The 22,487-nt window shown below is 41.6% G+C and overlaps 2 protein-coding genes across 5 annotated transcripts in view; one reads left to right on the plus strand and one right to left on the minus strand.

Moving 5' to 3' along the window:
- Positions 1 to 16,226, minus strand: part of ARMC1 (armadillo repeat containing 1) — a 46,251-nt gene extending 30,025 nt beyond the window's left edge. Inside the window, exons 1-3 of one of the 2 annotated variants that reach the window (XM_032804093.2) lie at positions 16,003 to 16,226; positions 10,852 to 11,039; positions 2,879 to 2,970 (exon numbers count right to left, since the gene is read on the minus strand). In XM_032804093.2, the coding sequence (XP_032659984.2) occupies positions 2,879 to 2,970; positions 10,852 to 11,039; positions 16,003 to 16,189 (467 nt within the window). In that variant the 5' untranslated portion in view covers positions 16,190 to 16,226. Of the gene's footprint in view, positions 1 to 2,878; positions 2,971 to 10,851; positions 11,040 to 15,893; positions 15,977 to 16,002 lie in introns of those variants that run through there. The other variant, XM_075063059.1, reaches the window with a different exon arrangement.
- Positions 16,227 to 21,191: 4,965 nt separating this feature from the next.
- Positions 21,192 to 22,487, plus strand: part of MTFR1 (mitochondrial fission regulator 1) — a 38,211-nt gene continuing 36,915 nt past the window's right edge. For 2 of the 3 annotated variants that reach the window (XR_012655355.1, XM_032804094.2), the window contains exon 1: positions 21,192 to 21,404. The gene's annotated coding sequence lies outside the window, so the exon portion shown is untranslated. The other variant, XM_032804097.1, reaches the window with a different exon arrangement.

Genomic DNA, 22,487 nt, shown 5'->3' on the forward strand with positions numbered 1-22,487 from the left:
GTGATTTAAAGGGCCCAGAGTTCTGGCCGCTGTGGGCAGCCCTGGGCCCTTTAAATCACTGTCAGAGCCCTGCCGCTGCAACCCCGGGGCTCCAGGAGCGGGGCTTGGGTGGTGATTTAAAGGGCCCGGGGCTCCCCACAGCCGGAGCCTCGGGCCCTTGAAATCACCACTGGAGCCCTGCCGCCGCTACCTCGATATAATGGGGTTTCACCTATAATGCGGTAGGGATTTTTGGCTCCCAAGGACCACGTTATATCAGGGTAGAGGTGTATTACCACATCAAGACAATTCTTCAAAGCTTTTTAAAAACCAAAATAGTGGTTATGAAAGGTTCTGATTTCACAACCGTGGTCACCTGTAGTTCTGTTCTACAAAAGAGTATTTGCAGTGCACATGCTTAAGTGTCTTTCTAAACTGGGGCACGAGTCAGCCAAAACTCAAAGATTTTGGAAAAGTATGCCAACTTGAGAGGCATCGAGATGAGAACTAGTTGGATAGAATTCAAAATATAGCTCTGACAAATTCTAAGGATAGTGAGAAGTGATGTTTTTTTTTGTTTTATTCTTTTTGTTTTTAATAACCACTGTCTTCCTCTACACCATTTTTATTGGAGATGGTGTACAGGTGTAGAGTATTAACACCCATTAAATGTAATTTTTTTTTTTTAAATGTACAACAAGGCTTGTAAAATTGGATCCCATTAAGTTTGCGCAAAACTACAGTTTCCAAAACAAAACAAAGGATTAAATGTATGTGGAAAATCTTTTGTACTTGTGTTAGGATCTCAAATACCTTTTGTTTAATTTAAATGTAAATAGTTTGTAAAAAGCATGTAAAGAAGCATATGACTCAGACATGTGCTGTTCTTTAGAGGAATATTATTTAAAAGCCGTTTGGAAATAAAAGATATAAGGCTTTAGCTGCCCAAAGCAAAATACAAAATTAGTAAATTTGCAGGTATAATGACATACGTATAATTATTTAAAAAAAGAAGAAATTGATAATACCACTGAGAAATAGATACACTGAAATAACTGTAGAATAGAGTGAAAATGTACAGAGTTGTTGTAGTTGTTTGTAGATTTTCTTAACTTTAGTATTCAGTGTTTGTATAGTGAAATAGTCTTAAATATGTTTGTGCAGCACCCAGCTTAAAATTTAGTTGGGGCCTTTGGTTGCTACTGTAATGCAAGTGATAAAATAAAAGATATATCTATTCATTAGCTAATGTCAGAAAATTTTCTTTCAAAAAGGAATTAGCCACTAGTATATCTGCCACATTTAGTTAAAGCAGGTGATTGTCATCTGTAAAATACCACTAAGTGGGTGGGAACGTTGGTCACAGGAATTTAGTGTGAGGAGAGGAGTAATCAGTGTTTCAAGATTTACAATTCAAAATATAATTAAGGATAAAAACAAAAGATGATGTTATTGTGAAATGTGATTGTATAATCAAAACGGTGTATAAAAGTTGTCTAAAGAAACAAAATCTTAAAGCCAGGAAAAATTGTCCACTATTAATTTGTCATTAAAATTCAAGGACAGAAAGGGTCAGGTTCAGGATCTTGCAGACAGTTGCAACAAAAAAAAAAAAAAAAAAAAAAGAGGGGGAAGTGAGTCACCGGAAAACTTGCAGAATTTTTTTTTTTTCTGGGTATCCCGGTGGCAAGGCAAGGAAAATGTATCTGATTTGGATTGTTATAGCATTTGGAAATGTATTACCATGAAAATTGAAATACAGAGCATCTTCAAACAAGGTTGTATGTCATTGTCTCTCGTCAGGAATTGAAACTATACTGTTGACAAAAAATGCTGAAGCCAAAGTTTTTTTTTCTATTGCCTGGAGAAATGTGGAGAAAGATAATAGATGAAAAATTATTTTGTCACTGAACTACGGTAGGTTTAGCTGTAGGAGGAAAAAGACCCATCTATTTCCTCTTTAGGCCTATCTTCTACAGCTTTTACTTGGTGATATTGAGACTAACTTTAGCTATGTTTTCAGTTTCCTGGAAGTTCTTTCTAATTTAAGGCAGTTGTCCCATCCTGCTAGCAGCTGAACTTCTTAAAAAGTGAAAAAGAGATTACCTTGATCCCAGTGGCACAGATGCTCCTTCATGGATTGGGTCAGAACGGTGCTAGAACTCTACATCTTCCTTCCCCAAATCTCAAACCACTTTAGAGAATCCAACAGATTCTCCAAAGTTCCAGGATGAATACTGTGGTCAACAACTCTGCTCCTGAGGCACAATGGAACTTTCTGCCATACGGGTAAAGCTAATCGGTACAGGAGACACAGTCATCCCACAGGTTAGTCCATGACCACAAACTAACTCCCACAGAAATTAAGGGCTATCACAAATCTCGCCACCTTCTGCTTCAAGTGCAAGGCACATTTCAACCTTGATTTCTCAAGAACATAACAGCAGGTACACAAAAACCCACTCAAACAAGACATGACATTGCACACACAAGTCTCCCTCTAGGGAGGCTATGAAGGAAAGAATAAACCACAAGTGACACATGTTAGTCAAGTTACTTAATTCACAACTGGAAGGTACTTGGATATTACAGTGATGAAAGCGATATAAGTACCTATACTGTATAGAACAGAACTCTGAGCACTTGAAACCTCCCTCAAAAGGCAAGCTCCTTTCAACTGGGCGTTTGTTGACATTTAATTGAGCTGCTATACTGAATAAAATTCAAACTAGTAATAGCTTTAAACCATAAAATCCAAAGACGAACAAATGCATGCTCTACTGTCATGAAATTCATTACATAAATTCAGGTGGCAGAGTTTTATTTGATATTGAACTTGTTATTACACAAAAGAATATGGCCTGTCTGTTTTCAGATCTGGCAGCCCCTACAGACTTACCTTTGTATTACAGTTTGTAAGCTCAGCATCATACCCAGTTCACTTTTCATCTTTTCTCTGTTGGCCCGGCATTCTGCCAAATACCTGAGAGCCTAAAAGAAAAGAAGGACAATAGGCATCGGAAGCTGCTTCTGTTATTTCAACATAATTATTTGAAATGTCAGAAATAGTTTATTTTCTATTTAAAAATTCACAGTTTCTAAAAAAAAAAAAAAGAGAAAAAAGTGTTGCGATAGTTAGAATATGCAATTTCAGTGCTGCAGCTCCACCTCAAAGACATTTGCCATATTGTGCCAGGTGCAAAAAAGCAGCAGCAATTACAGGCACAAGATGCCTCTTTAGAATATTTAGACAGTACCTGGAACAGAAGATTGCCACCGCTACCACCCTCTTTTGTGAGTATTATGGAAAGTCTGAACATTGTTAATAGGGTAAATTTCAACTATTTTTTTTGCATTTGTGAATCTCAGAAAGATACAATACCCATTCTGGAAGCAGGGTCCCAAGAAAAGAAAATCTTTCTGAGACACTCAAAGTTTGCGTTTAAGAGTTCTTATATTGATTATTCCCACGGGTCTCCTCTTTCATGGAATACAGAAACAGCAGGCCAATCTCGTGAAAACCTTACGTGTAACTCAGTGGCATCTCTCTGTTTGTATGTATTTTTGAACACTGGATCCAAATCAATTCCAAAATTTCAGAGAATGTTCTAGGCATCAGTGACCAGAACCCTGTTTGTTTCGGTTTTTTGGTGATGGGTTGGAGGGGAGAAACTGGTGAACACATGATCATCTGTTTAGCACAGCTACAGCTTTAAAGCACCTCTGAAATTGTCTATAGATCTATGAACTGGTTGAGAGCAGCCATTAAAACCTTCAGGTATAACAATACCCCATCTCATTTCTGCCTACCCACAATAGAGTTTAACATGTTGAAGCCCCAAACGATTTCTCTCTCTCAGACAAATAATAATGGCGGGGAGAGGAAGGGGAATGTGAGTGTGTGCACAGACTCTAGCATGGGGGAAAGGGAGAATGAAGAAATGGGGGTGCACACAGGACCCCTAGCAGTGAGGGAAAGTTAGGGTACCCTGGTATGTGGGGAGGGTGGCACCCAGAGTCCCTAGCATACAGGTGAATAGAGAAATGGAGGACACACAGAGATCCTGCCATGGAGAGAGAAGAAGGAATGGGGGGCCCAGAGACCCTGCCATTGGAGCAGAATGGGGGATCATGATATGGAAGGAGAGAGGAAGCGGCGAAAGGGATGCACATAGAAACCCTGGTCTGACAGGGAAAATGGGAGACCCATGCTGCCCCTCATGCTTTCGAAAAGCTCCTCATACATATTTGCAGAATTAACTCATTATTCTCCTTCAAAACCCTCCTTTAAACTCCAGTTTGCTCAGAGGCCTACATAAACTTTGACCACCAGTTATCACGCTGACCAATACTGTCTCATTGTTTTGTGTATTCCCCAATTTGGCTGTACCCGGCTGTTATCTCTTATTATACACTTAGACTACAAGCTCTTTGGGGTAGGGATTGTCTTTCTGTTCTATATTTGTACAGCGTTCGGTATTATGGGGACCTAGTCCATGCCTGGGACTCCTGGCTGCTATGATAATACAAATAATAAACAATAGTAATAATGGTGGAGGGGTGAAATGAAGGACAGATCCCCTGGTGGGAGGAAATTAGGGGACCTTGGTACAGGTGGAAGGGAGGAATGGGGGCACACAGAACCGCTATCATGAGAGAGATAGGGAGGAGTTTCAGGGAATCTCTGAAATAAAGGGGGATGGAAGTGTGGCACACAAAAAGCCTATGGGGACATCAAGGAGTGCAATGAGCCCCTGGTGTATGCTATAAGCTACCCCCTAAAGAAGTGTGTGACCCCCTAGTGTAGCTATCAGAAAATGTGCCTGTTGGTGTAGGGGACTAGGAATCAAGGCTCACAAGCTTACAACAAGTCTTCAGCACCCCTGTGAAATACTTAAGCTGTGTTGTCATTTATAAAATGGAAATAAGGACAGAGAAACTAAGTGACTTTACCAATGTTTCTTCAGGCAGAGGAAAAGACGGGCCAGTGAAGGAGAAATAGAGCTCAGGAACAGGTTTGAGGAGTTGGAAAATGAAGAAGGGGCACAGTAGGTGGTCACTGAAAGTGAGAGGGCATGGAAGAACAGAAGAGCAGCTAGTTCTATAGGAAGAGGGGAAGAGTCAATGGAGATTACACCACCAAACATGAGCCCCAGGAGGATACGGGGTGGGTTGCAGAGGATTGTAAGGGTGACTAGGAATCAAGAGGACTTGCAGCCAGAGGGAACAAGCGATAGACCGGAGAATCGCACCGTTACCAGGAAAAGGCAGGTCTATGTGATTGGAGATTCCTTACTGAGAAGAATCTACAGGCCTGTAACCAGAGATGATCCAGAGAACAGAAGGGTGTGCTGTCTGCCAGGTACTAAGAAACGAGATGTGGACCTGAAGCTGAAGAGGATCCTAACGGGAGAGGGAAAGAATCCACTGATTGTCCTTCATATGGGAAAGAATGATACAGCTAGATTTTCGCTGGAACGTATCAAGGGAGACTATGCCAGGCTGAGGAAGACGCTTAAGGAAATCGAGGGTCAGGTGATCTTCAGTGGGATTCTGCCTGCTCCTAGAGAAGGGCAACAAAGGTATGACAAGATTATGATGATCAACAGATGGCTCAGGCAGTGGTGCTATAAGGATGGCTTTGGGATGTACGGCCACTGGGAGGGATTCATGAAGAGAAGACTGTTCTCTCAGGATGGACTTCACCTGAGTAGGGAGGGAAATAGACTTCCAGAATGGAGGCTGGCACAACTGATTAAGAGAGCTTCAAACTAGGAATTGCAGGGAGGTGGTTGGGAGATGTCCAGGTAATCTCCACACTGGATTTTACCATTGATAGGGAAGAAAATGAAGAAAGAAGGGATATAGCTATGGGTAGGAGAATGGACATATGGAGGAAGGGTAGTGTAGATACTATTCTAATAGGTGCTACTGACGGTAGAATGTCTGTGCCTAATCGGATAAAATATGTGAGCGAAGCCAAACAGCAAGTATTAAGATGTTTATATACCAATGCGAGGAGCCTAGGTAACAAAATGGAGGAACTAGAGTTACTGGTGCAGGAAGTGAAACCGGATATTATAGGGATAACAGAAACAAGGAGAAATAGTAGTCATGACTGGAGTAGAGGTATTGAAGGGTACGTGTCGTTTAGGAAAGACAGAAATAAAAGCAAAGGTGGTGGAGTAGCACTGTATATCACTGATAAGGCAGACTGTAAAGAAATAAGAAGGGATGGAAAGGATAAGACAGTCTGTCTGGGCAAAAATCCCATTGGGGAAAAAAGCTACTAGAGCCTCCCTTGAGACAGTGCTTGGGGTGTACTATAGATCTGGATATGGATAGAGACCTTTTTAATGTTTTAATGAATGTTTTAAATACTAATAGGAATTGTGTGATCATGGGAGACTTAAACTTCCCAGATATAGACTGGAGGACAAGTGCTAGTAGTAATAATAGGGCTCAGATTTTCCTAGATACGATATCTGATGGATTCCTTCATCAAGTAGTTGCTGAACCAACAAGAGGGGATGCCATTTTAGATTTGGTTTTGGTGAACAGTGAGGACCTCATAGAAGAAATGATTGTAGGGGACAACTTTGGTTCGAGCGATCATGAGCTAATTCAGTTTAAACTAAATGGATGGATAAACAAAAACAGATCTGTGACTAGGGTTTTTGATTTCAAAAGGTCTAACTTAAAAAAATTAAGGAAATTAGTTAGGGAAGTTGATTGGACTGAAGAACTTGGGGATCTAAAGGTGGAGGAGGCCTGGAATTTCTGCAACTTTGACTTGAAGTAACTATCAGAAGCCTGCATCCCAAGAAAGGGGAAAAAATTCATAGGGGGCAGTTGTAAATCAAGCTGGATGAGCAAGCATCTCAGAGAGGTGATTAAGAAAAAGCAGAAAGCCTACAAGGAGTGGAAGATGAGAGTGATCAGCAAGGAAAGCTACCTTATTGAGATCAGAACATGTAGGGATAAAGTGAGAGACCAAAAGCCATGTAGAATTGGACCTTGCAAAGGGAATTAAAACCAATAGTAAAAGGTTTTATAGCCATATAAATAAGAAGAAAACAAAGAAAGAAGAAGTGGGACTGCTACACACTGAGGATGGAGTGGAGGTTAAGGATAATCTAAGTATGGCCCAGTATCTAAACAAATACTTTGCCTGAGTCTCATTAAAGACAGATGAGGAGCTTAGGGACAATGGTAGGATGACAAATGAGAAAGAGGATATGGAGGTAGATATTACCGCATCAGAGGTAGAAGCCAATCTCGAACAGCTTAATGGGACTATATCGGGGGGGCGGCAGATAATCTTCATCCAAGAATATTAAAGGAACTGGAACATGAAATTGCAAGCCCATTAGCAATAATTTGTAATGAATCTGTAAACTTAGGGGTTGTACTGTATGACTGGAGAATTGCTAACATAGTTCCTATCTTTAAGAAAGGGAAAAAAAGTGATCCAGGCAACCATAGGCCTGTTAGTTTGACATCTGTAGTATGCAAGGTCTTGGAAAAAAATTTGAAGGTGAAAGTAGTTAAGGACATTGAGGTTAACGGTAATTGGGACAAATTACAACATGGTTTTACAAAAGGTAGATTGTGCCAAATGAACCTGATCTTTTTTGAGAAGGTAATAGATTTTTTAGACAAAGGAAACACAGTGGATCTAATTTACCTCAATTTCAGTAAGGCATTTGATATGGTTCCACATGGGGAATTATTAGCTAAATTGGAAAAGATGAGGATCAATATGAAAACTGAAAGGTGGATAAGGAACTGGCTAAAGTCGTACTGAAAGGTGAACTGTCAGGCTGGAGAGAGGTTACTAATGGAGTTCCTCAGGGATCGGTTTTGGGACCAATCTTATTTAATCTTTTTAATACTGACCTTGGCACAAAAAGTGGGAATGTGCTAATAAAGTTTGCGACTGACACTAAGCTGAGAGGTATTGCCAACACAGAGAAGGACCGGGATATCATACAGGAAGATCTGGATGACCTTGTAAACTGGAGTAATAGTAATAGGATGACATTTAATAATGAAAAGTGCAAGGTCATCCATTTAGGGATTAATAAAAAGAATTATTGTTATAAGCTGGGAAAGCATAAGTTGGAAGTAACAGAGGAGGAGAAGGACCTCGGAGTATTGGTTGATCACAGGATGACTATGAGCCACCAATATGATATGGTCATGAAAAAAACTAATGCAGTCTTGGGAAATACCTCAGGTGAGCTATTTCCAGTAGAGATAAGGAGGTGTTAGTACCTTATACAAGGCACTGGTGAGACCTCATCTGGAATACTGTGTACAGTTCTGTCTCCCATGTTTAAGAAGGATGAATTCAAACTGGAACAGGTGCAGAGAAGGGCTATTAAGATGATCCAAGGAATAGAAAACCTGTCTTATGAAAGGACATTCAAAGAGCTTGGCTTGTTAGCCTAACCAAAAGAAGGCTGAGTGGAGATATGTTTGCTCTCTACAAATGTATCATAGGAATAAATACCAGGGAGGGAGAGGAATTATTTAAGCTCAGTACCAATGTGGACACAAGAATAAATGGATATAAACTGGCTATCAGGAAGTTTAGACTTGAAATTAGATGAAGGTTTCTAACCATCAGAGGAGTGAAGTTCTGGAAGAGCCTTCCAAGGGGGTAGTGGGGGCAAAAGACACATCTGGCTTCAAGACTAAGCTTGATAAGCTTATGGAGGGGATGGTATAATGAGATTGGGCTTTGACTATTAGCGGTAAATATGCCCAATGGCTTGTGATGGGATGTTAGATGGTGTGGGATCTGAGTTACTACAGAGAATTGTTTCCTGGGTGTCTGGCTGGTGAGTCTTGCTCAGACGCTCAGGGTTTAGCTGATTGCCATATTTGGGGTCAGGAAGGAATTTTCCTCCAGGGCAGACTGGCAGAGGCCCTGGGGGATTTTCGCCTTCCTCTGCAGCATGGGGCACAGGTCACTTGCTGGAAGATTCTCTGCATCCTGAAGTCTTCACACCACGATTTGAGGACTTCAATGGCTCAGACACAGGTTTGATATAGGAGTGCGTGGGTGAGATCCTGTGGCCTGCGTTGTACAGGAGGTCAGATTAGATGATCATAATGGTCCCTTCTGACCTTCAAGTCTATGATTCCACGATATAAATGGGAGCTGCTGGATGCTCAGTCAGCACTTTCAAAAATGAGATCATTTAGGGCCTGATCCAAAACCCACTGAAGTCAGATGAAAGACTCAGGCTGAATTTCACAGATCAAGCCCAATTCAGCATGATACTTATGGATGTGACAAACATTAAGCACACCAGTAGCCTAACTGAAGGTAGGCATACAAGGTTTAAGTAACCTTCCTGATTTAGGACTTTACTTAGTCACCTCAATGTGGATTTAATTTTTGAAAGATCTTGGTTCAAGTTTTAAAAAAGGATTAGATTCACCTAGTTAACCATAGAGTTTCTGATTTTTGTAATGTAGAATCAAGCAGGGACTCAAGATACCGCTCATTTTAAGCTCTTTACTCTTGGGTTTCTGTATTTCAATAACATCCACATTTATACAGCTTCTTCCATCTGAGGATATCAAGTCACTTTACAGATATTAACACACTAATAGGTACAATACTCCTATGAAGTAGCTATAATCCTCCTCCCTCCCCCCCTTTTGACAGTGTTTTCAACATCAGGTGCTAAGATTGTATTTGTATTAAAAACTTAGTGGCATAAAATCTTTGTGACTTCAAATAGAAATTGCTTCAGCGTTAACAATGAAAAGTTCTTTACACTTTTAATACATACAATTAGAGTGATTTTTTAAATATATGCAGACCAATTTTTTGAAGAAACAGAACCCAAACTTACTCTCCAAAGACAATATTATGGAACCTGCAAGTGGAATTTTCAAAAGCCCTTAATGGGACTTGTGGTCCTAAGTCACCTGACTTCAAATTGAAAAACCTTGATGGAGAAGCATAGCACACGAGTCTGACAAAGTGGGTATTCACCCACAAAAGCTTATGCTCCAATACTTCTGTTAGTCTATAAGGTGCCACAGGACTCTGTCGCTTCTTATAGCAGGTGGAAGCATTTCAGATTTCTTGACTTGTGGAAATTCACTATACTTGAGGTGAAGTTTGTTGCAAATATAGCACAGGCTATATTTATCTATGTTTATCAATTCTGTGTTTAAGTTTGTGTTGTTTTTAACAATAAGGACGTTAATGAGGCCATGGACTTCTTTTCAGCACAGGTGAGCTTTTAAAGTGTGGAACTTCTTAGTAGGAAAAGAAATCTATGTAAAATCTGAAACTCTACTAACAATTCGGAAAACTAAAGAAACAAGTAAAAAACCCCCATCCATTTTAGGAATTTAAAACTATAAAATGGGAAGACAGGAAAAAGGTAGCACTATATACATAATATAATATGAAGTAAAGTTTAAAAACTTATTTAAATAAAAAATGATGATAAAAAAACTCGATTTTTATTCACCCACTTCCAATCAAGAGAGAAGGTATTATGTCAGTGTAGTACTTAGATTAAGAGTCACATTGTCCACATTCATCACATACAAAGTCTGAAGAGAAGCATGCATACAGTTATATGTGACAAGCTACATTACAGTTTTTCCCTCTGCATATCCAAGTTAGAGGGTTATCTTTCAAAACACACAGACACACACACAATAAATTAATCTACAAAAACTTGTTCTCCAGTTTCAGAATGATTTTGTCACTCATTAATTGTTGAAATGGGAGTGGCAGAAAATTAAGCACAACAGTGACAATAATTTTACATGAGGCACAAGCAGCAAACAAGCAAATAAAAAGCCCACTGATTTAAAAAAAAATAGATTACTTACTAATAACGCTGAGTGAACAACTGGAGGGCTGGGATGATCCATAAACAAAATAAGGCCTGGCAGACATCCCTGATCCTGAACGATGGCTCGTCTATTTAAGGGGTCAGCTGCCAGGTCTCGCAGCTGGTTAACTACTGTAAGCGCATCAGGCTCCTCATTCATAGTGGAGTTCATTTTCCTGCCAACACCTGTTAAAAAAATTCTGTATTAGTAACACTTCATTATTAATGAATCTCTGATTAAACTGTAGTCATTACAGACCGGAACACTCTGTCTTGTTCTTAGGGGCATACAGACAAATAGATCTCACAAGATGTGGGCTCTATACCTGTGAAACTGGAAATTTAAGAGTCCACATATAGAGAATAACAAATTTTTATTGTCTACAATTATCTACTGGTTCAATCTTCATGTATAAAATTTTTTGGCCTGACAACCTTTACAGAAGATACATAGGCAATAATTGATAAAAGTATTGTCAAATACTGCTTAGATCAATTTTATGGTCATAAATGAAGAACCAACAGTTTATTAATGACGACACAGCCTATGGAAACCTAAAACATATCATCTCGATTCTGTATTATATCTAAAGTAAATCTGTAAAGAAACATACAATCCATGTTTCCATAATAAATGTTTTAAACTGCAAGTTTCAGCTTTTGTATTAATCTCTTACACGCAACAAAAGTGTACCAAAAAAACCCCCAAAATTTGTATCCATGTCATCAAGCACTTCTAATGTTTTACTTCATTCTGGAATTACATATCAAATATGTATAACCCAGGACAAATTCAAGGTCCTTACAAAGTATCTTTGGTATTCTCTCTCTACTGAATACTTCTGGTATTCTCCATCTTAAAATAAATAAATATGGCATGGAATTATCTTGCTCCTACCAAAGACAAGGGGAAACAGTTTGATTTCAAACGCAGCAGATGTTGGGTGGACAGCACTGGATTTGAAAGCTGCCTAAAGAGAGAACCAGTTACATCCTAGATAGCAACAGCACAAATTTCCCTACAGGATGTCTCTCAATAGTGGAGGTACCATATCCTGGAGCGAAAAGTTAGTTAAGATCAAAAGGACAGATCCTCAATTATTCTGAGACTGGTAAGTAGAGTACAGACTACGGACCTGATCCTGCCAGCACTAACTCAAGTACTTAACTTTAATGCTCATGAATATGATTAAAGTAACATTGTCAACTTGACTTTTCTTTTTAAATGGATTGATTTTTTATAAAAAAAAAGTTTCTAACAGATCACTCTTTAAACAGTATATCCTATTTAAAAAAAAATACATTGAAGAAAAATTGTATAAAGTTTCTTCTGCTCTCATCCTGAAGTTTATAAAGACCTTTTCAGAAAAAGAAGAAACACTCTGCGGAGGAAACAGTGAAACTGATATGAGGGTGGATTTGATTTAAATCAAATCACAAGTCAGGAAGACTTAATCATGGATTTCTACATAAAAGTACATTCTTGTTGGTTGTTATAACCTTAATACATATTCTTCCAAACTCAGAGATAGATGTAGGTTTCATTTTTAGAAGGCAGACAATATACATTTTTAAAGTGATTTATTTCGAAAACTTTTCAAATTAGTTTTACAGCTATATCAGAAAATGAATGATTGTTTGGTTATTTCATTTACCAAAGGTAATTGAAGCAGATATTTATGAAGTCATTGGGAAGTGAACTATCTCCAGTTCAACAGGTTAATCATTAATATTTGGAGGATTTTCTTGCCATGCTGTATTAGGAGGAGAACATCACCAGATAGACATTTAAATTGTTTTATTTAACTAAACCAGTAACATGGTGCATTCTGGATTGTTTTCATCAACAGCAAACATATAATATTATAACAAAACAAGCATATGAATTTTTGAATTTAGTTAAAACATTCAAGTTTTTTAAAATCAGGTTTGTTTTTGTTAAAATTGTCATTAACTAAGTTAAATGAAATATTTTAGATCTATTCCACCCCCAACAATCTTCTATTTATTAAACTTTTTGAAAAACTTTGCACTTTTAGAGAGAGGTAAGGGATTGACTCTGTGTACACAAACTTGCAGAGGGACAATACGGCTGAGATCTGTTATTTCTCATCTCTATATGTTATTTATTTGTTAACAGCAATAATGTTTTTAAATAAACATGTTATCTCTGGAGACACAAATCCACAGTTTAAGAACTGCAAAACTAAGCATCGTTGATGGTATCTTCTAGACTGACCACTGAGTCCCACTGAGTAGATAACCTAAATAATCTAAACAGAAGCCGCTGGAACCCCGTAAATTTGGGTCCCTAATCCACGAACTATTGGAGCTCATTTACAAAACTTTTCTTAAACATTACATGAATATATTGTCTCATACTATAGAATTAGAATTTATAATCTCTATTCCATAATGAGACAGTTTTAATTAAGATACATTATAGCTCAAAGATATCTTTAGATAGGTTTTTTCCTTAAAAAGCATTTTATCAAAAAATCCAATTTAAATTAAAAAAATCCATTTTATATTTTTTTTAAATTATTGATTTGTATCCACCCTGAAAGTCATTAAATGCTCAGAATACACACACACACACACACACACACACACACACACACACACACACACAAGTCAGGTTTTACTTGTAACTATAGTAGGTTCAGAAGTTAAAAACAAAAGAACAGCCATAGTGGGTCAGACCAAAGATCCATCTAGCCCAGTATCTTGTCTTCTGACAGTGGCCAATGCCAGGTGCTTCAGAAGGAATGAACAGTACAGGTAATCATCAAGTAATCCATCCCCTGTCACTCATTCCCAGCTTCTGGCAAACAGGCTAAGGACACCATTCCACCCCATCCTGGCTAATTACCATTGATGGACCTATCCTCCGTGAATTTACCTAGTTCTTTTTTGAACCCTGTTATAGACTTGGCCTTCACAATAATCCTCTGCCAAAGAGTTCCACACGTTGCCTGTGTGTTGTGTGAAGCAATATTTCCTTTTGTCTGTTTTAACCTTCCCTTTTATCCCATAACTGCTCACTTTGCTTAAGACAGTGTTTCTCAACCAGGGCTCCAGGGCCCCTTGAGAGGCTGCAAGCAGGTTTCAGGTGGTCTGCCAATCAGGGCCGGCATTAGACTTGCTGAAGCCCAGGGCAGAAAGCCAAAGCCCCATCACGTGGGCAACAAAGCTTTGTGGATCCTCCTGTGGTGTGGAGCCCCAGGCAACTGCCATGCTTGCCATCCTCTAATGCTGGCCCTGGCTTTTATATGCAGAAAAACAGTTGTGGCACAGATGGGCTGTGGAGTTTTTGTAGAATGTCCTCAGAAAGAAAAAGGTTGAGAACCTTTGGTGAGGGACCTTGTCAAAAGCTTTCTAAAAATCTAAGTACACTATATCCACTGGATCCCCCTTGTCCACATGCTTGTTGACTCTCACAAGAATTTTAGTAGATTGGTGAGGCATGATTTCCCTTTACAAAAACCAGGCTGACTCTTCCCCAACAAATCAAGTTCACGTATGTGTCTGATAATTCTGTTCTTTCCAATAGTTTCAACCAATTTGCCAGATACTCAAGTTTTCAGACTAATGTGAATTTCAGTGTGATGGTGTCCATTTATGTTACTAATATTTCCCTCACACAGAGTGTTAAAATAAAGAACCGGTGCTAGTGACCAGCCTCAAGGTTAAATTTTCACTAACACCATAAGATCTATACAGATCAAATAAGCAGCTACAATTTCATACAATAATTAGCATTTTACACTTGCAAAGTATTCTGCACACAATTTTCACAAAATCCCTGTAAACCAGGTAGCTATTATCATTCCCATTTTATAGATGGCAAAACAGGCACAGATACTTTAAGTGACTTACCTAAAACTAGACATCAAGTCAATTACAGAGCTAAGATTGTAAACACAGTGCTTTATTTCCAGTCTCATGCTCAATGCATCAGATCATTCATACCCTTTTATTATATATTACAAATAATTATTTTATTGGACCAGCTTCTGTTGGTGAAAGAGACAAGCTTTTGAATGTACACAGAGCTCTTCTTTCAGGTCTAAGCAACTAACTCAGGCCTGAAGAAGAGCTCTGAGTAAGCTCAAAAATTTGTTTCTGTCACCAACAGAAGCTAGTCCAATAAAAGACAATACCTCACCCACCTTATCTTTCTAACTTACTGGGACCAACAAGGCTACAACACACTGTTATTTTTATGCAATGTTTTTAATTAAAAAAAGGCAAAGCCATGTTTCTAATTCCCACCCACCCCCCTCCAAAATAGGAAGAATTTGGGGATTAAGTTAGACAAATTGACTGGACATCATAGCATCTACATTATTTTCACATCTTTTACATGGATTTTCTATGTGACCTCAGAACAATCTCACTCTGTTTTAGTTTCCTCATCATCTGTACATTGGGTATATTTACTGACCTCACATGGGTTTTGTGAGAACACATTTGTGTTTGTAAAGGGCTTTGAAATCCTTGGTTAGAGCATCCAAAAGGTAGTGTTAATGCTCATACTCAGAGAAAAGCATCAGTTTCAGGAACTCATCCCCTGACACTGTTTTTTAAAAAAACCCTCATAACTGCAGTAATGTAGAAACTAGTAAGGTTGTTGCATATAAGCACCCAATTTACAAAAGCAGCAACAGATGATTTAGTCCAGAATAACCCCAGTTACTTTCTTCCCTCTTCGCCAGGGGAGAAAGCGTTGCTCGATGGAGAAAAAAACCCCTCTAGGATTTGCACAGCTCTTGCCACTGGAACTAGGCTGGCTAACTCAGCAGCCCCCACCCAACCCTTAAACCACAGATTCTGCGCCCCCGTCCATATCACGCTGCACAACGGCCAACCCACCCCTTGCGGCGATCACTCTCCTCACACCCGTCCCAGTCTGAAAAGTGTGTGCTCGGGGCACAGCCTTGAGACCCACCGCTCCCGCCTCACCGTCTCCAGCTACCTCCTCGGCCGACCCGCTCCTTGGGCCACTCCACTTCCCCTTGCGCCTGCCCCTGTCCCCACCAGCTGCTTCACCCTCTTCTCAGGACCCGACTCAAGCTCCTGCCTTGCTCCGCCGGGACAAGGCGCCTTCCCCAGTCGCGACAGCGGGGAGCGAGCTCGGCCCACTTACCGGGGCAGGGAGGCTTCACAGGCCCGGGCGGCTCAGCATCGTGCCGGGGTCGGGCTTTGCGTCGCCGAGGCCTGGTAAAGGGGGACAATAGGGGGGAAGGGAATTCAGATCCTTTACACACACAGCGCCCACCGGGACCACCTACCGCATCCCGATTGGCTGAGACGCACAGCGCCCCTCCGGCCATTCACGCCAAACGTTGTTACACCACACTCTGATTGGCCGCTCCCAGGGCATTGTGGGTACAGCAGGGTCAGCCCAGGGAAACTATACGTTCCAATGCCTGTGCCCGGCGCGCGTTGGCTCCCGCTGGAGAACTGCATGATGGGATATGTACTGTCGGTGGGGCTATGTCTCTAACAGGAGCGCGGCATGCTCCACAGTGTCGTTTGTTGGCCATTCTGATCCAGCGGTGCTTTGCGATTTGCTGCCTGTCGTCCACTGACCACTTGCACGCCGCTGGAACATTGCATGCTGGGATCCGCAGTCTCTGTGAACCCTCAGGAACATTGCATGCTGGTACCTGTAATCTCTGCATGGTCAACCCCCTGAAGTTTGTATAAGTGGATTTCACCTAGGTAGTAGTGGGCTACTGTGGATAACCTTGATATGCACGGGAAGTTACTTTTACTGAAAATGTAATGCAGGGCAATTTGTGGTACAAAAGGCTTCAATACAGTCAACCTTTCCATATATGGAAGGGGATGTGTTGTTCCCATTAAAGTGACTTAACTGTGATCATAGCACAGTTTCCAAGTAGGGGAAAGCATTCAGTGTCCCTTGCTCAGCTCTACGGAAGGTGAAACAACATCTTTGGTTTCATGATAGAACCAGTCCTGACACAAAGAATGCACTGCAAAACTAGAACAGATCTGGTCATCTAGAATCCTGTCAGAGATGCAATGTGCAAAACTACCTAATTTTAAGATCTGTCACTTTGCGAATCTAAGGAAAAATAATGTGATTGAAATGCCTCTTTAAACACTACTGTCAACTAAACAAACAAAACTTTGCAGACAAATATCTTTACCTGTATTTCTATATTTTAAAGTTAAATAATTTTACAAATCTTGTTTACACTATTTATGCTTTTTGATTGCTTTTGCACTTCTCACAGCTTGTACAATAAAAAGTTTCAAATTTGAAACTGACAAGAAACAATAACCATTGCAAGTGAATGTTAATTTTTTTAAACAAAAGTTTGTATTTTTGTTTGATTTTTTTTTTAATTTGTGGAAACATTTGTAATTTTTTTAGGTTTTTTAAAATCTTGTTTTATCAGCATTTAAATTTGCAGCCAAATTTAAATCGACTGTTTAATCCAATGTCAGTGTGTTCCAAATTTTGGAAAGCTGAACCTCTCTCCTCATTTTGGAAAATGAAACCAATTATGCCCCTCTTGCAACCTTGGTTTGTGATGATAGAGGCCTACCCATCTTAATGTATACATCTTCTGCACCCTCACAGCTAGCTAGAACTTCATGGAAAAACTTATGTAGATTTTCATAATATGATAGATACTTCTCTCCTTCCTTTCCTTGAGCAGTGAAATTTTTAGAATATTGACATATAAAGTATCACTGGCATTTAAGTTAGCACCTATTGAAAAGAATGGAGCAGTCCACACATTAAGACTCTCTGCAAGATTATATGGATATCCACTTAAAATTTTGAAAATTTTCCTTGCAAACCCTGACAGCTGGAGACCATTCTTTTTAATGACAGATGAGACTCTGAACAAGTAAGGAATCTGTGTGTCCACCTCCTGCACCTATTAGCCCTCTCTCTCTCTCTCTCTAGTGGTACATTTTGAAAAAACATTGCTTTACTCACAGCTCAGTGTGTTGGGTTTAAGAATTCCGGCAATGCTATTAAACTGCATTTTTTTGTCTTATGAGTGGTGTCTGAACAGAGTAACTTACACAATAACCTATGAAAACGCCAATTTGAAGAGACAAATAGGGATGCATTTTTCAATTCAATTAAAATAAAGTGGTCCAAGAGAGCTGTCACAGTTTCAGGGTGAACTGCACCTTTGATTCCCACCCCCACCTTCCTCCAGGGCACCTACTTAAGATTTTAGGTTCTAGCCATCATCTCTCTCAGGCAGAGACCCACATCTCTCCCTTGGACCAGGGCTTTAGACTTGCAGTGCCTCTGCACCTCAGTGATTTCCCCAGCAGTTCTGACCAAGTCCCAGGACCTGTAGTTAACCTTTCTCCAGGACCTACAACAGTGTATGTACACCAGTTCCCAGCCAAACTTCACAAGCACAATACATTTATTCTTACAGTCAAATCAGTACAGAGAAAACATATAAAAAAACAGTAAACTAATTTAAACACACTAAATGTACCAGGAGTTATCAATCAATCTTATGGAGCTCAATAGGCCACAGTCTTTCCAATCCTTCCCGATCCCCTAGAGTTGCTCCCCTTCCTTGTAAAGAACATTCTGTCTGTGCTGGGTCAAGCTCACCTTTTTATGCCAAAAACCAAGGTCTGAAACAATATATGGTGGTACCTCTTTAGGCATTTACAACCTGAGTGATTCAAGCACTTGACTGAAGCACCTGGAGGAGAGGAAGAAAAGTCAACACGGATTCACCAAGGGAAAGTCATGCCTGACCAACCTGATTGCCTTCTATGATGACATAACTGGCTCTGTGGATATGGGGAAAGTGGTGGATGTGATATATCTTGACTTTATCAAAGCTTTTGATATGGTCTCCCACAGTGTTCTTGCCAGCAAGTTAAAGAAGTATGCATTGGATGAATGGGCTATAAGGTGGATAGAATGCTGGCTAGATTGTCAGGCTGAAAAGGTAGTGATCAATGGCTCAATGTCTAGCTGGCAGCCAGCATCAAGCGGAATGCCCCAAGGGTCAGTCCTGGCTCCAATTTTGTTCAACATCTTTATTAATGATCTGGATGATGGGATGAACTGCACCCTCAGCAAGCTCGCAGATGACACTAAACTGGGGGAAGAGGTTGATATGCTGGAGGGTAAGGATAGGGTCCGGGTGATCTAGACCACATTGGTAGGGATCCTGGACCAAGAAATCTGCATGAGGATCAACAAGGACAAGTTCGCAGATATCCTGCACTTATGAAAGAATCCGATGCCCTGCTACCGGCCTGGGAACTACTGCTTAAGCACAGTCTGCAGAAAAGGACCGGGGTCTCCCTAGTTTGGCAAGAAAACTGCATATGTGTTCTAGCGTGTGCCTCCTTGTTGCCAGAGGCTAAGGGGCATATGGGCTGTTAATATTATCATAGGAATAGCGATGGCTATGTCGAGATTCGAGGTAAGTTTATGTGTGTCCTCTATTTTGGCACTGGGGAGGCCACACCTGACTGTATTGGTTTCCAGTTTTTGGGTGGGTTCTCCCCGCTCTACTATAGAGTCGAGATGCTAGGCACTAGATATGAAGAGAGTCAGCAGAGGGCAACAAAAATGATTTAGGGGGCTTGTTACACATCGGACTTGACGAGGCGAGGACTGAGGAATGGGATTTATTAGTCTGCGAAGTAGAAGCGTAGACGGGGATTTGATAGCAGGCTTCCAAGACCTTATCCTGAGATGGGGGTTCCAAAAAAGATACTGGACGTCTGTCTCAGTGGTGGCAGTGACAGAACAGAAATAAAGGTCTCAAGGTGATTCGCCAGGCGCTGAGGTCTAGGTTGCTATTAGAACAACCTATTTCACTATAGAGGTGGTGAAACTGGTGGGTTACCTAGTGAGTGGTGGATTCTTCCATTCCTTAGAGTGTTTTAAGGCGGGGCTTGCCAAAGCCTGTGCTAGTGGCAATATTATGTTTATGTTGTGTTGGTTCTGCTCTTGAGCAGGGGATTGGATGTGATGACCTCCTGGAGGTCTCTTCCAACCCTAATATTCTATTGAGTTTATGACTCTAATTTATTCACTCCCTGCTGCTTTTATTTTCTTTAGAGGGAGTGTGGTCACCCTCCTGCCTGCGTTGATATTGTCCAGTGATTAGTCTCTATAACAGCGAAGGCAACCTGTGGCACGGTGTGCCGAGATGGCACGCAAGACGCTGCTTTTCATGGCATCACCACTGCTGGTCCTGGCGGCTCTGCATTTTAATTTAATTTAATTAAGCCTTTCTTAAACATTTTTGAAAAACTTATTTACTTTACATACAACAAATAGTTAGTTATATATTATAGACTTATAGAAAGAGACCTTCTAAAAACATTAAAATGTATTACTGGCATGCAACACCTTAAATTAGAGTGAATAAATGAAGACCTGGCACACCACTTCTGAAAGGTTGCCGACCCCTGGTCTATAAGGTGCCACAGGACTCTTTGATGCTTTTACATGGTCCCTAAAGATATTACATGCAGTTAAATATCTGTCTAAAGAGCTTTTAGAAGGGTCAAGAAGAGATTTTTCTGCTACACAAATGGATCCTCTAAGCCTCCTTTAATTTATAACAAACATGCAAGCATACTATTTTTCACCAAATAAAAGTAAGAACTTCATTCTTCAGGAATGCTTTATTGGATATATAAATCATCCCAAGCAGGGATGTATTCAACAGTAGTCAGAAAAAAGGGATGAGCTCAACCAGACTTCCTGTGGTTCAAACCCAGTGTCACCCATGCCACTGAGCCATAGGGCTGCAGAGCGGACTATGTGCTTTGCTTTTCTATGCACGCAAACCATGAATAGCGAAAGGGAAGGATTAATTTTAGCTCCCAGATCCTTTGTTAAAATAATAACACGAAGAGACATATGTTCTGGGTTTAAAATAAACCATTCACTGACTTTTTTAAAAATAATTATTTTCGTGCCATGCTGGAAACCCAAACACAACAGCACCCAGCGCTGGAGGAGACCAACTCGCAGCAGGACTAGTCCCAGAGCGAAGCTGAGCTGACAGGCGGAGACAGGATCACGCAGGCAACAAGGTCCACGTGCCCGCAGGGATCTCTGTGCTCGTGCCACCCTTCTAGGTGCTTTGCCCTTCAATCCTTCACCGGGGCCAGCAGTACGTCAACACTGCGTACAGGGTCTCAGGCCCGCGCGCGCACGCTGAACAACCAATCAAATCTTGCCGGGCCGCCCAGGAGACGACGTCACGGGATTGCCTCTTGACAGGCGTCCTTAAAAAACTGGCGGGGGGCGGGGGCAAAGGCAACTCGTCACACAGACCCAGGCCGGCGGCTGCCGGTTAGGCCGCGGCGCTCTCTCCCACGAATGAGGTGTAGTTAGGTCCCGCCTCTCGCAGGCGCGGCGGTGATTGGTCAGTACTGTGCCTGCGCGGCTCGGGATTGGCTGTGCAGAGCGGGTGGAGCTCCAAGTGGAGACTGAGCCGCTCGAACCGAGGAGCCGGTGACCGGCGAGTGAGCGCGGAGGCCCTGGCTGGGGAGCTGGTGGTGAGTCTAGGCGGGGTTATGTTGGGCGCTGCCAGCTGTGCGGGGACCTCTCGGGGTCGGTGTGTGACTCCCTCTCCCGTGAGTCGCACACGCTGCTGGGGCCGCGGCGTGTTCGCGGGAAGCAGCCGCGGGGCATCAGGCCCGGAGCCGCAGAGGTGGTAGGGACGCGGTACAGCCGAGTACTGGTGCAAGGGCGGGCGGCTCGGTTCAGAGCTCAGTCTGACGTGCCGCGCCCCTCCCCCCATACTCTCCCTCCCGCTGAGCGGCGGGGGGAGCTGGGGTCCGTACCCCTTGCCCGGGTCGCCTACCACACGCTCCTTGGCCTGCCTGGGTCCGAGCGGACCTTCTGCCCTAAGCCCCTCTTCCTGCCCCCGGCCAGGCGAATCCTTCGGGCAACTAGGGAGAGGGAAAACTCCGAGTCAGAGGGGCTCTCGGAGGATGTGCTCGGGGATCCCCCACTTCCCTGGCCCAAGGCGCGCTCCCCGGGTGACGGCAGTTACACGGGAGCCCGCCCTCGACAGTAACTGTTAGCCCGGAGAGCGTCTGTGGCTTGTGCCCTCCCCTAGTGCGACCCTGTGCGAGCCATAACAGAGCCCGTCGGTGCTAGCAACAGCCACGTGTAGCTTCAGTCAGCTCACTGGAGCGGTCCCGATGTTTGCGTTTCTGATCAGCTGATCAGGACAGCGACTAGAAACGAACTTTACATGCAACGCTAGGGAACCCCTGTTTTAAGCATGGCTGTTGCAATTACAGCTAGGGCCGTCCTTAGGATTTATGGTGCCCTAGGCGGGATTATTAAACTGGTGCCCCTGTGCCTGTCTTGCTCTTAGCAACACAAACATAAGCTTACAGTATTAGAAAACTTGCCATATGCATGTTGTTAAAACCAGTTTAACTTAATTAAGCACGCTGTAATGCTGATGAAGTAGCACTATAGAAAAAATTCTGATTTGACAGAATGATGCAAATAATATAATTTTTTAAATTTGTCAACATTTAATTGGAAATTTATATGAAGAAGTGTTGAAACAAGGATTAGTTTTTAATTAAAAGCAATCTTTCTGGCTTTTTTGGCTGCAA

This window comes from Chelonoidis abingdonii, chromosome 2 (assembly GCF_003597395.2).
Source record: "Chelonoidis abingdonii isolate Lonesome George chromosome 2, CheloAbing_2.0, whole genome shotgun sequence".
NCBI classification, from domain to species: Eukaryota; Metazoa; Chordata; order Testudines; family Testudinidae; genus Chelonoidis; species Chelonoidis abingdonii.